The sequence below is a fragment of the Ovis canadensis genome, chromosome 14 (genome assembly GCF_042477335.2).
Source record: "Ovis canadensis isolate MfBH-ARS-UI-01 breed Bighorn chromosome 14, ARS-UI_OviCan_v2, whole genome shotgun sequence".
NCBI classification, from domain to species: domain Eukaryota; kingdom Metazoa; phylum Chordata; class Mammalia; order Artiodactyla; family Bovidae; genus Ovis; species Ovis canadensis.
The window spans coordinates 56343372-56361607 of NC_091258.1; the positions used below are offsets into that span (position 1 = coordinate 56343372).

The 18236-nt window shown below is 41.2% G+C and overlaps 1 protein-coding gene across 2 annotated transcripts in view; it reads left to right on the forward strand.

Moving 5' to 3' along the window:
• The window catches only part of TDRD12 (tudor domain containing 12), a 75537-nt gene that overhangs the window by 18537 nt on the left and 38764 nt on the right, over window positions 1-18236 (forward strand). For both annotated transcript variants that reach the window (XM_069550308.1, XM_069550309.1), the window contains exons 6-8: window positions 585-670; window positions 3905-4094; window positions 17823-17920. In XM_069550308.1, the coding sequence (XP_069406409.1) occupies window positions 585-670; window positions 3905-4094; window positions 17823-17920 (374 nt within the window). The remainder of the gene's footprint in view (window positions 1-584; window positions 671-3904; window positions 4095-17822; window positions 17921-18236) is intronic.

The window sequence follows — 18236 nt, forward strand, 5'->3', positions numbered from 1 at the left end:
CCTCGCCTGTAAAGTGATAGCAGCACCACCTCAAAGGCTTGTGGTGAGAGGGAAGTGGAACACACTGGTGGACTGAGCAGCGTGCCTGGCGGTACCCACACGTGGAGCTGCTCTTCAGGTGTTCGGAGGGTGGAATGACTCAGGGGGAAGACTCTGGCTGGGCCTGTGGGCTTGGGGATCACTGGAAAAGAAGAGGGGCCCAGAGCTGTGCTCGAGGTGCTGTCACAGGGCGGCCGGAGGAGGTTGGGGGCTGAGGGGACAGAGGACACTTGGCAGACTTTGCCTGGGGAGGCTTCACCGTGGCTCGCCTGCCGCCAGCCCCCTTCTGAGGGAGGAAGCTGCCGGACATTGTGGCACTGGGCAGCCATGAGTAGTTAGCAGAGGTTAACAGGCGAGAGACAGCCACAGCCATTCACCCATTCTTCTTATTTTGGCCTTGAGGCGTGGCATGCGGGATCTTAGTTCCCCGGCCAGGATTCAGACCTGCAGTGGAGGTGCGGAGTCTTAACCCCTGGACCCCCAGGAGAGTCCCTCAGGCATGCTTTTAACATCGTCTTCTTCATGTTTTCATTTATGCTATTTAGCAACTACCCAGGTAGAAGCCAAATTGTGTGCTGTGGAAGAAGATACTTTTGAGGTTTACCTTTACGTAACTCTGAAAAATGAAAAGGTAAGTGAAAGAATTGTATTTTAAAAGTACTTTATTATTATTAAAATGCTGTTTTAATAAAACAGTGCACACAAGAAAAACAGTGTCATTCACACTTGCTCTTACCTCAGGCTGTTACAGAGCAGAGGCATGCTCAGCAGAGAGAACTGACAGCGGGTGCGTGAGGTCAAAAGTGCTAGGGAAAAAATGGGGCCACAGTGCTTTTCCGGCTCCTAAAGGAAGCACAGGGATGTGTCCAGGGTGTTCTCTTTCTCTCTCTTTTTCAAACTTGTTTTCTTTCACACAAAATTTTTAGGAGACATGCACGCTGATCCTTTTATCGTCAGTATCTGTTAGGTAGGGAGAACAGGGAAGAGGAGTCCAAAATGGCGGTGGCTACAGACCAGGAAGGGAAAAGCCCGCGAACATGGCACAAAAAAAGGTCCGAGGACCGGAGTGAGGACCTCAGGTAAAACAGACACCACTCCTGGCTGGCCCAGTTTACACAGAGCAGGCCCAGGGAGAGAGAAACATATAAATAGAAGAGCCAAAGCTAGCTCGCTCGCTCTCCCGCGCTGGGGAACTCAGATGGAGCAGATCGACGTGCCCTCACGTCTCGAATATGGGTTTTCCTGCTATCTTCTAAATAAAATAGAGCTGTAACACTGATTTGTCTAAGAGCTATAACACGGTCCATTTGAGACCTGAGAGCTATAACATGGTCTATCCAAGACCTGAGAGTTGTGACTCGCCGAGGGGGCTTCAGTGTCCGTCACTCCAGATCTTTGTTGTGACGAGACAAAGAATTGAGGAACATACACTCGCGGGACAGTGTCCTTCCATTGTCTGGATATACCACAGTGTTTATCCATTCGCTTGTTGATGGACATTTGAGCTGTGGCCTCTGTGGGGCAAGTGCAAGTGAAACTCCTGTGACGATTCACGTGCAAGTCTTCCCTGGGCCTGTGCTTTCATTTTTCTTGGGTAAACACCCGAGAGTCACCCTTCTGGGTAGCTTTATAAGTGTTAAGAGACTACCAGACTGTTTTCCAGAGTGACCGTTGTACAGTCCCATCAGCAGTGAGAGTTACACTTCCTCCACGTCCTCTCCGTTCCTTTCATGGTCGTTCTCTTTGGTGTGTAGTTTATCTGCACTTCCCTAATGCACTTTCCTTCTTGGAGAAGGAAGTGGCAACCCACTCCAGTACCCTTGCCTGGAAAATCCCATGGACAGAGGAGCCTGGTATCCCACAGTCTACGGCGTTGCAAAGAGTCGGACACGACTGAGCGACTTCACTCACTCACTCAATGACGTAACGGTCTTGAGTGTCTTTTCACATGCTGTTTGCAATCCATATGTCTTTAATGAGGTATTCAGATCTTTTACCCATTTATTTTCATTTTCTCCTTTTTAAAATTTTTTATCCTTTTTTAAAATTGAGGTATAATTGATGTGCAACATTATATGAGTTGCAAGTGTACAGCACAATGACTTAATACTTGTACATATGCATTGCACAGTATCTAGTTAACATCCACCACACAGTGACAGAATTTTTTTTCTTGTTCTCATCAGAAGATTTAGCAACTTTCAATTATGCGATACAGTATTGCTAACTGTAGCCAGCTAGCTGTACATCATAGGCCCGTTTATTTCATAATGGAAAGCTTTTACCTTTTGACTCCCTTCTCCCATTTCACCACCTTCTCCCTCTGACCCCCACGCCCAGCTCTGGCAGTCACCAGTGCGTTCTCTCTCTGTGAGCTTGCTTTGCTTTGTATTTAGATTCCACATAGAAGTGGAGATTATGTAGCTTTTGTCTTTCTCTGACTTATGTCATATAGCGTGATGTCCTTAAGGTCAGTATATGTTGTCACAGATGTAAAGATTTCATTCTTTTTGTGGCCAAATAATATCCCACTGCGTATATATGTATATACGCCACAATTTTTAATCCATTCATTCACTGATGAATACTTAGATTGTTTCCATAATTTTGGCTGTTGTAAATAATACTGCAGTGAACACGGAGATGCATGTGTCTTTTCAAGTTAATGTTTTTGTTTTCTTCAGATAAATACCCAGAAGTGGAATTGCTGGATTGTATGGTAATTCTGTTTTTAACTTCTAAAGGAACCTTGGTACTTTTTTCCGGAGTGACTATGCCAATTTACTTTGCTACCAATGGTGCCTAAGGGTTCCTTTTTCTCCACATGCTTGAAACACCTGCCCTGGGTATTTCTTGTCTTTTTAACAACAGCCATTCTGACAGATGTGAAGTGATATCTCACTATGGTTTTGATTTGCATCCCCCTCCCCTCCCCCCCGCCGTTGACCATCTGCGTGTCTTCTTTGGAAAAAGGTTGATTCAGATCCTCTGCCCATTTTTAAATTGGATTATTTGGGGGTTTGTTTGTTACTATTGTTTATGAGTTTTTATGTATTTTGGATATTAACCCCTTATATAATAAGTGACTTAACAGATGTTTCCTCTTACTAAAAATCTTTTTGTTTTATTGGTGATTTTTGTGCTCTGAAGAAGCTTTCTAGTTTGATGTATGTAGTTCTGCTGGTTTATTTTCACTTTTGTTGCCTTTGCTTTTGGTGTCAAACTCCAAAAATTATCACCAAGACCAGTGTCAAGGAGCTTATTATCACCTATGTTTTCTTCTATGAGTTTTATGCTTTCAGATCTTATATTCAAGTCTTTAATCCATTTTGAGTTTGTTTGTATATGGTGTTTGCACAGTTTCATTGTTATGCGTGTAGCTGTCTAGTTTTCCCAACACAATTTATTGAAGAGACTGTCATTTCCCCATTATATATTCTTAGCTCCTTTTTAGAATTTTATTGACCATATATATCTGGGTTTGTTTCTGGGCTATCTTTCTGTTCCATTGAACTATGTGTCTGTTTTTATGCCAATGCTATACTCTTTTAAAAATTGCTGTGTTTTGCCCATTTAAAAATTGGTTTTGTTTTCTTTTAATTGAGTTTTTTGAGAGTTCTTTATGTATTCTGGATACATGTCCGTCCAAAGGTATTATCTAAAAATATTTTCTCCTGTTTTTCTTCTGAAAAAGGTTGGCCAGAGGTGTGTAGTTCACCATTACGAAAGCAGAAGTCATGTGATCAATTTCTGTCAAATTCTGTTCTATAAAATAATTTTTCTGAAGATTAATTTTCAGTTAAGTTTGGCATGGTTTTTGAAGTCATGTGACTGTGTTTGTCTTATTCATGAAATGTTTATACAGGTTTGTGTTAACGATGATCTGGTTGCAAAGAACTTCGCTTGTTATGTGTCACCCATGGAGGATAAGAACTTTGATTCTTTGGAGAAGCCAAGATTGAATATAAAGTCAGCATCCTTTTCCAATAAGCTCAATCCAGCACTTACTCTTTGGCCAATGTTTTTGCAAGGAAAAGATTCTCAAAGGATGGAAAGTGAGTGGATTTCACCAATGTATGTTTCCCTAAAGTTGTCTTATTTATAGAAATCTTAGTGTATTAATATAAATTGTTGTATCGACTTTCCCCCGTATGGAGACAGAGATTTTAATTCTGAATTTAATATTTTAATTTTTTTTGAAATATTTTAATTTTAATCTTAGTGAGTTTGTTAGGTTTGAGTTTTGAAGTTCTAAGAGAGCTGTTGTGGTTTGTTTTTATGAGAGCAGGAAAAAAGATTGTTATTAATTTCTTACTAACGTGGAGTTATATTTTCATTCTCTAGCTAGGTGGGTAAAGAATCCACCTGTCGTGCAAGAGACACAGGAGATGCGGGTTCAGTCCCTGGGTCAGGAATATCCCCTGGAGAAGGAAATGGCAAAGCACTCCAGTATTCTTTCCTGGAAAATCTCATTGACAGAGGAGCCTGGTGGGCTACAGTCCATGGGGTCACAGAGTCTGACTTGACTTAATGACTGAGCGCAAACCCGTATTTTCAGAAGTCTGTGTGTTAGTAGTTTAACGATATTATCAAAACAAGCGTGTTTTTTAGAATTTTGAAAAAGAGCCATTTATTAGCATGAAAATATGAGAAGAGTCGGTCATGGGCCACGGGGACAACTGTGAATGTTTCCTCTACACCCGTGTGTCTTCGTCCCCTCACACTGCTCCCCTGCCCTGTGTTAGGTGTTCTGTAAATCATTCAGCAGAGCTGATTTACAACAAATTCACGTCTGTAGTTTGGGTTTTATTTCATGCTTTAATCTTGAAATGGATTCTTTCTATCAGAGTCAGGTAGTTTAACTTTTCTAGCAAAGTCTCTCGAGCAGCTGTGGCCCCAGGGTGCGGGTGACCTCAGGCCAACCAGTAGGATCCTGGGTGAGTGTTCCTCTCTTGTTCCATTTCAATATAAAAGAATACTCTTAAATATCTTAGGACTGTAAGAGTTGTTTATAAGGGCTGTGGTAATTCTGTCTCTCTTTTTCCCCTAATTTACTGGAATGAATTTATGCTGTGAAAGAAAGTGAAAGTGAAATCGCTCAGTTGTGTCCGACTCTTTGTGACCCCATGGACTATAGCCAACCAGGTTTCTCTGTCCATGGGATTTTCCAGGCAAGGATACTGGAGTGGGTTGCCACTTCCTTCTCCAGGAGATCTTCCCAACCCAGGGATCAAACCTGGGTCTCCCACATTGTAGGCAGATGCTTTACTATCTGAGCCACCAGGAAAGTTTATGCTGTAGATGCTGACAAAGATAATTTGCCTTGTAGTCTGTAGGATTTTGCCGAAACATAACGTAACAGGCACCTGTTTGTGTGTAGGACTGATTTATTCCAGCCCAGACATAGACCAGTGGTTATTATTTGTTGTCAGAATATACCTAAGGATTTGATTGGTTTTTATTTTAAGCAATAGGATGCATACAAATAAGAAAGAGGCATTTATGAAGTCAGAAATATCCCGTCTTTAACTCCGTTATCTCCAGGTTCTTGAATGAGTTGGAATTTTTGGATGGGGGTGAAACTTGCTCGGCTCACCCTCTGTGGCGACTGCTCTGTGCTCACCCCTACATTGGGTGTATGTGTACCTACCAGTACTTCAGAGAGAGCCATAGTAAGCCTCTAGTAAACTAAAACTTTAAGTGTGTGCCCAGTCGTGTCCAGCTCTTTTACGACCCTGTGGATTGTAGCCCGCCAGGCTCCTCTGTCCACGGGATTCTCCAGGGAAGAGTGCTGGAGTGGGTTGCCACTTCTTACTCCAAGGGATCTTCTGGATGCAGGAATCAAGCCCACGTCTCCTGCACTGGCAGGCAGGTTCTTTACCACTAGCGCCTCCTGGGAAGCACCACCTTTGATGCACCTACTTATTAAAATTTTACGGTCTTTTTTCTCTCAGTTTTTCAGGTGTGAGGGTGTGTCTGATTTCTTAAGAAATGAGATTCTATTGTACAAACGTGTATGTGGTGTTTTTCACCTCTCTCTAGGTTAGCTGCATCCAGTGTGATGGGGTTTGAGGCTGTGGGCTCTGCCATGAGACTCTCCGTCTGCTCCCTCCTCTGTGGCACAGGGAACATCATTCCCTGCTGCTGGGTTGGTGAGATGAGCTCTCTGCGTGCAGGGTTTGTGTGGCAGACATGGGCACCTGTGGCCCCACCTACATTCTGGTGTGCCTTGTAGGAGGCATAGTGTGTCATAGGAATTCCTGCTGAATGGAGCCCATTATTGACGGGAATGTTATTTCCATTTCCATGGAAGCAAGAAAAATACCAGGCGTTTACATTGTGTTTACCCACCGCACAGCTTTCCATTGTTTAAGGGCTTCCCTGGTGGCTCAGATGGTAAAGAATGTGCCTGCAGTGCAGGAGACCTGGGTTCAACCTCTGGGTCAGGAAGATCCCCTGGAGAAGGGAAACCCCATGGACAGAGGAGCCTGGTGGGCTGCAGTCCATGATGTCGCGAAGAGCTGGATATATGTATTTGGCTTTGTCAGATCTTAGCTGGGGCGTGCGGGATGTTGCTTTGTGGTGCTTGGGACTCCTTAGTTGTGGCACACAGGCTCTGGAGCACGTGCGCTCAGTAATTGTGGTATGTGGGCTTAGTTGCTTCGCGATACGTGGGATCGTGCTTCCCTGACCAGGAATCATCCCCATGTCCTCCGAGTTGCAGAGAGGAGGACGCTGGACCGCCAGGGAAGTCCCACCTAGTTTTATTTATTACAGTCAGTGTTGGAATTAACTCTGCATATCTTTGAAAAGGAAAAGGTTGATGGTAAACAAGAGAAAGCTCATAAATGAGTTGTGACCAGACTATCATGCAAGAAACAAAATTATCAGATGTTACTTTCTCAGGCAAAGATTTCTTTTTAATTTTTGTGAGAAGCTATTTCAATTTCAGTTGTCTTTTTATTAAATTCTGATACTTCTCTTTGAAGTTCCTTACATTTTCAAAAATCAAAGTTCAGTACTTTCTAACACTTGGCTAGACAATTAACAAAAGCAATTTTTTCTTGTCCAGCTTCTTCTCACCCAGGCTCCTTGCTTGAGATAAACCTTTTTTTTTTTCTTAGCTATTTATTTTGGCAGTTATCTCTTAAGTTTTAAAATACCTGTGGTTATTTTATTTTGTCCATGCTTATGCATTCTGGATCCTGTCCTGATTTCTGCAGTGGTTAGCTGTCACACCCCTAAGCCACATGTCTTCAGACACTGTTCTAGGGATTCACCAGAAAAGGAATCAAAGTCTGTTTTCATGGAGTTTTCTTTTATTTTCTCAGTAAACTTCTGTTTTAGAATGATCACAAACTTCCAGATAAGTTGGAGAGCATTACGGAGAACTTGATTGTATCCTAAACCACGTGAGAGTAAGTTGCCGACTGGAATGCCCCATCTCTCCCCAGTACTTGAGTGTGTTTTTCCTGGAAAGAAGAGTACTTTCAAACATAATCACAGCATAGCCATCTACATCAGAGGTTGCCGTTGCTACATTGTGATCGTCTGACTCTCAGATAACCCCTGTCATTTTGCCAGTTGTCGCACTGAGTCCTCTGGGGAAGGAAGACACAGCTCAGCGTCAGTGGAGCATCTCCTCGCCTCCCTGGGTCTGAGCAGTCCTCAGTCTTCCTGGACTTTCTGGCTGTGACACTTTGGCGGATTATGGACCTGTTACTTCATAGCATGTCCCAGTTGTGGCAGATGATCTCCTGTTTCCATTTTCGTTGATTTTTGCTCTGATTTTAATTCTTTTTGTCTGCTTACTTTACATTTAATTTGCTCTTCTTTTCTAGTTTTCTAAGGTGGAAGCTTATATTATTAATTAAAATTTTTTCTTCTCTTCTAATACAAACATTTAATGCTGTCAACTGCCCATCACTGAATCCCATAAATTTTGATAAGTTGTATTTTTATTTTCATTTGGTTAAAAACATTTCAGAATTTCTCTTGATATTTCTTCTTGATCCATGTATGATACAGAAGTGGGTTGCTTAATCTCCAAGTATTTGGGGATTTTCCAGCTATCTTGTTGTTACTAAGTTAGTTTAATTCCGTTGTGGTCTGATAGTGTCCTTTGTACAATTTCCACTTTAAGTTTCTTTAGATGTGCTTTATATGGTCTGTCGCAGTGTCAGTTCCACTTGAGCTTGAGGAGAAAGTATCTGCTGTAGGATGAGATCGTCTGTAGATACCAGTTCTGACCAGTTGAGGTGATGCTGTTGAATTCAGCTATACCATTACACTGATTTTCTGTCTGCTGGGTCTGTTCATTTTTGGTAGAGAGCTGTTGCTGTCTCTAACTGTAGTGGTATTCTCATCTATTTCTCCTTGCAGTTTTATCAGTTTTGCCTCACATATTTTGAAGCTTTCTTGTTAAGCACACACACAATAAAGTCTCATATGTCTTTTTGATGAATTGGGTTCTTTATTACTATGTGATGCTTCTGACCTTCATATTTTCCCTTGTTCTGAAGTCTATCTGAAATTAATACAGATACTTTAGCTTTTTTTTAAGCTATAAAAATTTTGCTGAGGTACAACTGATGTATAATATTATTTGTTTCATGTCTACAACATAGTGATTCACAATTTTAAAAGGTTATACTGCATTATAGATATTTTAAAATATTGCTTATATTCCCTGCACTGTACAGTATATCCTTGCAGGTTATTCATTTTATGCATAGTAATTTGTACCTCTTAATCCACTGCTGTTTTTTTGGAACCTCCCCCCTTCCCTCCCCACTACTGATAACCACTAGTTTGTTCTCTGCCTCTGTGAGTCTGTTTCTTTTTTGTTAACTTCACTAGTTTTATTTTATTTTACTTTTTTAGCTCCACATATAAGAGGTATCATACAGTATCTGTCTTTCCCTGCCTGACTTAATTTCACTAAGCATAAATCCATCCACGTTGCTGCGAATGGCAAATTTCCATTCTTTTTATGGCTGAGCAGTATTCCGGTTTGTGTGTGTATGTGTATACACACCACATCTTCTTTATTTGGGTGTGGATAGATTGCTTCCGTATCTTGGCTATTGTGAATAATGCTGCTCTGAATATCGGGGTGCATGTTTCTTTCCAACTTAATGGGACCACATTTCTTTGTCCGTTCATCTGTCAGTGGACGTTTACACTGCCTCCATGTCTTGGCTGTTGTGAACAGTGCTGCCATGCTGGGGTGCACGTATCTTCTCGAATTATGGTTTTCTCCAGATACACACCCATGGATGAGATTACAAGATCATATGTAACTCGGCTTTTAGTATTTTAAGGAACCTCCATACTTTTCTCCATAGTGATTGCACCAGTTTACATTCTGACCAACAGTGTTGGTAGGTTCCCTTTCCTCCATAGCCTCTCCAGCGTTTACTGTTTATGGACTTCTAATGATGGCCATTCTGACAGGTGTGAGGTGATACCTCATTGTGCTTTTCTGAAATTCATTTTTAATTGGAGGATAATTGCTTTACAATGTTGTGTTGATTTCTGCTGTATATCAAGGTAAATCAACCATAGGTGTACATATCTCCCCTTCCTCTTGACTCGTTGTGCTTTTGATATGCATTTCTTTGATGATTAGCAATGTTGGACATCTTTTCACATGCTTGTTGGCCATCTGTATGTCTTCTTAGGAGAAAAGTCTATTTAAGCCTTCTGCCCATTTTTAAATTGGTTGGGGTTTTTTGATGTTGAATTGTATGAGCTGCTTGTTTATATTTGGAAATTAAGCCTTATCAAACTTGATGTTTACAAGTATTTTCTCCCAGTTGTCTTTTTGTTTATGGTTTCCTTTGCAATGTAAAACTTGTAAGTTTAACTAGGTCCCATTTGTTTATTTTTGCTTCTGTTTTCCTTTGCCTTGGGAGACTGACTTATACAAATTTCTAGAATTTGTATAAATATTTGTCTTATATTTGGTGTATTTAGACCAATACCATTTAAAGTGATGATTGAGTTAGTTAGATTGATACCTGCCAAACTTGTTACTATTTTCTGTTCATTGCCTTTGTTTTTTATTCTTGTCTTCCATTTTTTGTCATTTATAGCTTTAGTTGAGCATTTTACACAATTCTGATTTCTTTCCTTTTTAGCACATCAGTTTGCTTCTTTTTTCGCTTTTTTTAAATGATTGCCTTAGATATTGCAATATTTACAACCAGTCCAATCTATTTTCAGATAACACTGAACCACCTTACAGGTAGTGCTAGTACCTTATAATAACAAAATAATCATAATTCCTCCCTCCTGGCCATAGTGTCATTGTTGTTATTCTTTTCATGCATATGGGTATGTGTGTAATAAATGTCTATCTACATATTTTATATGTATATGCGTATATAATAAAATACTTTGTTGCTGTTATCTTGAACAAACTGTTATCTGTTATATCTGTTTTCAAAAAAGAAAAACTTAAATTTGCCTTGACTTATTCCTTCTCTAATGTTCATATACTCAAGTTCAGTGATTCTTTCCACAGATGAATACACAGTCTACTAAGTTCATCAAAGGCATTCTTCATTTCTGTTAGTGTTTTTGATCTCTGGCATTTCTTCTTGATTCTTATAATTTTCATGTCCCTGCTTATATTACCCATCTATTCTTGCATATTGTTTGCTTTTTTATTAGAACCCTTAGCATATTAATCATTTGTTGCTACTGTTGTTCAGTTGCTAAGTTGTATCCACCTCTTTGCAATCCCGTAGACTGCAGCACACCGGGCTCCTCGGTCCTCCACTACCTTCTGGAGTCTGCTCAAATTCATGTCCATTGAGCCTGTGATGCTATCTAACCTTCTTATCCTCTACCACCCTCTTTTGCCTTCGGTCTTTCCCAGCATCAGGGTCATTTCCAGTGAGTCATATCTTTGCATCAGGTAGCCAGAGTATTGGAACTTCCGTTTCAGTATCAGTCCTTCTAATGAATATTCAAGATTGATTTCCTTTAGGATAGATTGGTTTGATCTCCTTGCAGTCCAAGGAACTCTCAAGAGTCTTCTCCATCACCACGGTTTGAAATCACTAGTTCTTCGGTGCTCAGGCTTCTTCATGATCCATCTCTCATATCTGTACATGACTTTCCATCCGTACATGGAAAAATCATAGCTTTGACTATATGGACCTTTGTCAGCAAAGCAATGTCTCTGCTTTTTAATATGTTGTCTAGGTTTGTCAAAACTTTCCTTCCAAGGAACAAGTGTCTTTTAATTTCATGACTGTAGTCACTGTCTGCAGTGATTTTGAAGTCCAAGAAAATATGTCGCTGACTGCTTCTACTTTTCCCCGTTCTATTTGCCATAAAGTGATGGGACCAAATGCCATGATATTAGTTTTTTTAAAATGTTGAGTTTCAAGCCAGCTTTTTCACTCTCCTTTTTAACTTTCATTAAGAGGCTCTGTAGTTCCTCTTCACTTTCTGCCATTAGAGTGGTATCATCTGCATATCTGAGGTTGTTGATATTTCTCCCAGCAATCTGGATTCCAACTTTTTGGTTCATCCAGCCCGGCATTTTGCATGATGTACTCTGCATATAGGTTAAATAAGCAGGGTGACAATACATAGCCTTGTCATACTCCTTTCCCAATTTTGAACCAATTCATTGTTCTATATCCAGCTCTAACTGTTGCTTCTTGACCTGCATACAGGTTTCTCAGGAGACAAGTCAGGTGGTCTGGTATTCCCCTCTCTTTGAGAATTTTCCACTGTTTGTTGTGATTCACACAGTCAAAAGCTTTAGCGTAGTCAATGAAGCAGAAGTAGATGTTTTTCTGGAAGTCCCTCATTTTCTCCATGATCCAGTGAATGTGGCAATTTGATCTCTGGCACCTCTGCCTCTTAGAAATCCAGCTTGTACACATGAAAGTTCTCAGTTCAACTACTGCTGAAGCCTAACTTGAAGGATTTTGAGCATTACCTTGCTAGCATGTGAAGTGAATGCAATTGTATGGAAGTTTGATCATTCTTTGTCATTGTCCTTCTTTGAGGTTGGAATAAAAACTGACCTTTTTCAGTCCTGTGACCACTGCTGAGTTTTCCAAATTTGCTGACATGTTGAGTACAGCATTTCAACAGCATCATCTATTAGGATTTGAAATAGCTCAGCAGGTATTCCATCACCTCCACTTTCTTTGTAGTAATGCTTCCTAAGACCCCTTGACTTCACACTCCAAAATGTCTGGTTTTAAGTGAGTATCCACACTAGCGTGGTTATCTGGGCCATTAAGACCTTTTTTGTATAGTTCTTCTGTGTATTTTTGCCACCTTTTCATAACCTCTTCTGCTAGGTTCTTAGCATTTCTCTCCTTTATTGTGCCCATCCTTGTATGAAATGTTCCTTTGATATCTCCAGTTTTCTTGAAGAGAGCTCTAGTTTTCCCCATTCTGTTGTTTTCCTCTATTTCTTTGCATTGTTTATTCAAGAAGGCCTTCTTACCTCTCCTTGCAGTTCTCTGAACTTGCATTCCTTTTCTCCCTTGCCATTTGCTTCTCTTTTTTCCTCAGCTCTTTGTTAAGCCTCTGCAGACAACCACTTGGCCTTCTTGCATTTCTTTTTCTTTGGGATGGTTTTGGTCACTGCCTCTTGGATAGTGTTACTAATCTCTGTCCAAGTTCTTCAGACACTCTCTCTGCCAGATCTAATCCCTTGAATCTGTTTGTCAGCTCCACTGTATAATCATAAGGGATTTGATTTAGGTCATAACTTGAATGGCCTAGTGGATTTCCCTAGTGTCTTCAGTTTAAGCCTGAAATTTGCAATAAGGATCTCCTGATCTGAGTTGTACTAAATTTCTGGTCTGACAGTTTCAACATCGCTGCTCTGTCTAACTCTGGTTCTGATTCTTGCCCTGTTTCTTCAAACTGTCTCTCTTTTTTTGCTTTTTGGTATGCCTTGCAATTTTTTTTTTTTTTAATTTAAAGTCAGACATGATATTCTGGGTAAGAGGTGGGCTTTTAGAGGTACAGTTGTAAGGTATAGAGGGAGGGGAAGCATCCTTAAAGCTGTGATTAGATCTCCATGTTTTTGAGCCTTTGCATCTGGTTGTGACCTTCAGATTTGCTTTTCAGACCTCCACTTCTCCTCTTAAGGAGGGTTAGGATGGCCTGAGGGGGTGGGGAAATAGATGGGCTATTTCCCTTCCCCCAAGGCAGTTCAGTTCAGTTCAGTTCAGTTCAGTTCAGTTCAGTCGCTCACTCTTTGCGACCCCATGGATCACAGCACACCAGGCCTCCCTGTCCATCACCAACTCGCGGAGTTCACTCAAACTCATGTCCATTGAGTCAGTGATGCCATCCAGCCATCTCATCTTCTGTCTTCCCCTTCTCCTCCTGCCCCCAATCCCTCCCAGCATCAGAATCTTGTCCAGTGAGTCAACTCTTCACATGAGGTGGCCAAAGTACTGGAGTTTCAGCTTTAGCATCAGTCCTTCCAATGAACACCTAGGACTAATCTCCTTTAGAATGGACTGATTGGATCTCCTTGCAGTCCAAGGGACTGTCAAGAGTCTTCTCCAACACCACAGTTCAAAAGACTCTTGAGAGTCCCTTGGACTGCAAGGAGATCCAACCAGTTGGGCTATTTCTTTTCCCCCAAGGCGGTTAGTCTCTGATAAAGCCTGGGTAGTTCAGTTCAGTTCAGTTGCTCAGTCGTGTCCGACTCTTTGTGACACTATGGACTGCAGTACACCAGGCTTCCCTCTCCATCACCAACTCCAGGAGCTTATTCAAACTCATGTCCATTGAGTCAGTGATACCATCCAACCATCTCATTCTCTGTTGTCCCCTTCTCCTCCCACCTTTAATCTTTCCCAGCTTCAGGGTCTTTTCAGATGAGTCAGTTATTCGCCTCAGGTGGCCAAAGTATTGGAGTTTCAGCTTCAGCATCAGTCCTTCCAAAGAATATTGAGGACAGATTTCCTTTAGGATGGACTGGTTGGATCTCCTTGCAGTCCAAGGGACTCTCAAGGATCTTCTCCAACACTGCAGTTCAAAAGCGTCAGTTCTTTGGCACTCAGCTTTCTATATTCCAGCTCTCACATCCATACATGCTGCTGCTGCTGCTAACTTGTGTCAGTCGTGTCCAACTCTGTGCGACTCCATAGACGACAGCCCACCAGGCTCCCCCTCCCTGAGATTCTCCAGGCAAGAACACTGGTGTGGGTTGCCATTCCCTTCTCCAATGCATGAAAGTGAAAAGTGAAAGTGAAGTTGCTCAGTCATGTCTGACTCTTAGTGACCCCATGGACTGCAGCCCACCAGGCTCCTCCATCCATGGGATTTTCCAGGCAAGAATACTGGAGTGGGTTGCCATTGCCTTCTCCCCTTCCATTCATGACTACTGGAAAAACCATAGCTTTGACTAGATGGACCTTTGTTGGCAAAGTAATGTCTGCTTTTTAATATGCTGTCTAGGTTTGTCATAGCTTTTCTTCCAAGGAGCAAACATCTTTTAATTTCATGGCTGCAGTCACTATCTGCAGTGATTTTGGAGCCCCCAAAAATAAAGTCTCTCATTGTTTCCCCATCTATTTGCCATGAAGTGATGGGACCGGATGCCATGATCTTACTTTTCTGAATGTTGAGTTTTAAGCCAACTTTTTCACTCTCCTATTTCACTTTCATCAAGAGGCTCTTTGGTTCTTCACTTTCTGCCGTAAGGATGGCTTCCTCTGCATATCTGATATTTCTCCCGGCAATCTTGATTCCAGCTTGTGCTTCATCCAGCCTGGCATTTTGCATGATGTACTCTGCATATAAGTTAAATAAGCAGGGTGACAATATACAGTCTTAATGTACTCCATTCCCGATTTGGAACGAGTCTGTTCAGTCCGGGTAGTTCAGGCTCTGATTAGTTTCTCTGGAGGGCAGAACTTGCTGAGAACAGAATGCGCTGGCATATTTCAAAAAGGTTAATTTTTCCCTCCCCCTACTAAGCCCCAAGGGGATTTTTATATGATCTTCACATGAGAAGCTGTGGAGTTCCAGTAAGTGAGAGTCACAAAGTGTTGGGGGTCCTCTTGGAATTGTTAATTTACTTTCCCACACTGGCTTCCAGTAGCTGGTCAATGTACAGTTCAGGTTTTCCTTCTCTGGTGCTAGGTTCTACGGAGATTTCTGCTCACAGCAGCTGTGATTATCTGTCTCACCAGTTGTAGGCGAGAAGGTTTGCCCTGTGGCCTCATCTTTTATGTCAGATATAAGAAGAGTTGTTATTTTTCACTTGGGTTAGCTGTTTACTTACTGTTATGAAGGAGTGGTGAATTCCAGCCTCCTTGCATGATGGGATAGAAACTGGAAGTTAAATTGAATTTGAAATGTAAAATTGGTAAATATAAGATGACAGCATTATTTCTTCTTGGAGATTCTAATTGCTTTTCTTTTTCCTATTTATATTGTCTATCTCTGTTGACTCCTTAAGTTGTTCAAGATTCTATATCTTTTAAAATTTATTGAGACTTGTATTATGACTCAGAATATGGTCTCACTTGGAGAAGGCTGTGTGTGTACTTGAGAAGAATGCATATTGTGCTGTTGATGGGGCGAGTGTTATGTAAATATTAGTTAGGTCATTGCCGGGGTCCAGCCCCGGTTGAACCAGGGAAGGGGAGACAGCGTCAGCGATCAGGAAAACAATAGCTTAATTAAGTATTAATTAAAGATATAAAGAGGGGTTAAATAAGGATAGCTCAGTGAGAAAATTCAGTGGAGAAAAGGGGCTGAATAACTTGGTTTACGTGGAATACCAATAAAACCTCAAGACAAGAGGTTTGCACCACCTACGTAGGCCACAGGCGTCCTCCCGTTCTCCCGAAGGAGAGGAGACGCTAAGGCCTCCCCGGTCGGATCTTAGAAGCCGAGGCATAATTAGCAGGCTTGGTGGGCATCCATGCTCCAGATGGGAATTCAGCCAGAAAAATGGAGAACAAGAAAGAATGACATGGGGGAATCAGTCTTTCCAGGAACTGATCCATTTTCTTTATTTTCCAGGTTTGCCTATATGCTTTTTGTTATACATAGAGATAGCATACAAAGTCACGTGGGGTCAGCAGATCTGACCTTTATCAAAATCAGGTGCTTCATATAAACGTATACAAAAGGTCTTAGGTGGCTTTACATCATCTTCTGGCCAGGGAGCCTGCTAACATTTTATGACCCTTTCTTTCTGATAATGGTCAGTCAACCAGAAAACCTATTTTCCAGGGGTGATTTTTCTTAAACCAGGCACCACCCTCCGAAGGTACCAGATAAAGTTGCATTCCTATAGGGTGAGGGTGTAGTGGGTTACAGTTAAGAAAGGAATTTACTTAGCCTAAGGTTTAACATGATTAATCTTAAAGGTTAATACTTATTTCTCCTATATGCTAGTTATATATTTGTATAAAGGCAGAGGATATGGAGACTTAGCAGCAAACATTGGCCCAATAAATGAAAAACCTTTCACCAGTATAATTCTTAGTCAACCCACTATACTATACTAATAATTTTCTAACCTCTCAAAAGAATCTGTATGTAGAAAGTTTAAAGCATCTCATGCCTCTCACGGTTGGGAGGCTGTGAACAATCACATGTGGCCGGACGAACCTGTTTAGGCAGGCTAGAGAACCTTCAGAGGAGTTTGTAAGTTGAAACACTCTTGTCACGCCCAGGAATTTTTATTAACTGGAGCTGTAAGTTAACTCCTTCTCCAAGAGAGGTGGTGGGGGACAGCCCCCCGTAAAGTCAGAGGTGAGAGCATAAAGCAGTAAAGTAGGCAGACTCTGGTTTTGGGGGTAGATGCTCGGGAACAGGGGCTCTCCTGAGGCTCGATCCCGCCTTTGCGCATGCCGAGCCTCCTTCCTCACGACCTTTGCCACGGGCGGAGTTCCTCACGCTGGCTCCTGGCAGGTCTTGTTGGTTGATAGTCTTGTTCAGGTCTTCTCTGTGTTCATGATTTTTTTTTTGTCTACAAGTCTATCAGCTACTGAAGGAGAGGCATTGATATCTCCAACTATACAATTGTTTTATTTATGACTCATTTCCGTTCTGTTAGTTTTTGCTTCGTGTATTTTGAAGCTGTCACTTAGGTACACGGAAGTTTAGCAGGTTTATGTCCTCTTGATGAATTGATATGTGTCATTATTAAATGACTCCTTCTTTGATCTGAAGTGTACCTTGTCTCTTCTGGGCTGTCACCTGAAATATATGTAGTGGCCTTTCCATGCAGTTGCTTGGGCTTCCTCGTAACACGACGGCTGGGTTACAGAAGTGAGCATTTAAGAGAGCAGATCGTAGGCGTGTGACTTCTTTGTGTTCCAGCTTTGGAAGTCACGTAACATCACATCTGTGTTTCTAAGCCCACCCAGGCTTCTGGGCAAGGAGGATGAGCCCACCTCTCCATGGGAAAAGCGTGGAAGTCACACTCTGAGAACAGCATGTGTGTTGGGAATCATCTTCTGGCCTCCTTTGCAAAATAGAGTCTGCCAATTTGGGAATATAAATAATGGTTAAATTGTTAGTAAGCCAGTAAGGAATTTACTTCAACATTTTTTTTCTTTTTCTTTTTCCCAATAAGGATTGATACAAGATTTTTTAATTTAATCCCCTCAAGTAAAGTTTAATACAAAATCTTATGCTGTAACAATTTTATGTATTAAGGTTTTATTATGATAACACTTTTTTAGTAAGATCCTTTTGGTCCTGTTTTCTATTTATTTATAATACTTCCTGAGATAATTTTTATTATTATTTTTATTTTGCAGATAAGACTGTAAAATGTACTATGGATTCATTGAAAGTTTCACCTAAAAAAGAATCTGAAAAGAAACAACAGTACATCTCCTTGAAAGATGCAAATAAGGTGCTGTTTTTAAATGTTCATTAAATATAAAGTTTATGTAGTGTTCATTTTAGAATATTCTCCTTTAAAATCTACCAGGAACCAAAACTGTGGCTATGATAGTTTTATTCATGAAAAAAACGTAAGTTTGCAAGTTTACTCTGTTTCAGATGAACAGGATAACCCTTGTTCCTCCCTTTTCAAGTCCTTGTTCTTGGCCTGCTGACCACTTGACAAAATTGGGTGCATATTCTCACTTTAACAAGGGTATAAATATCTGGAATTACGGGACACTCTAATAGTTAAGGTCAAGTCTTACCTGTCCCTCCAATTTCCT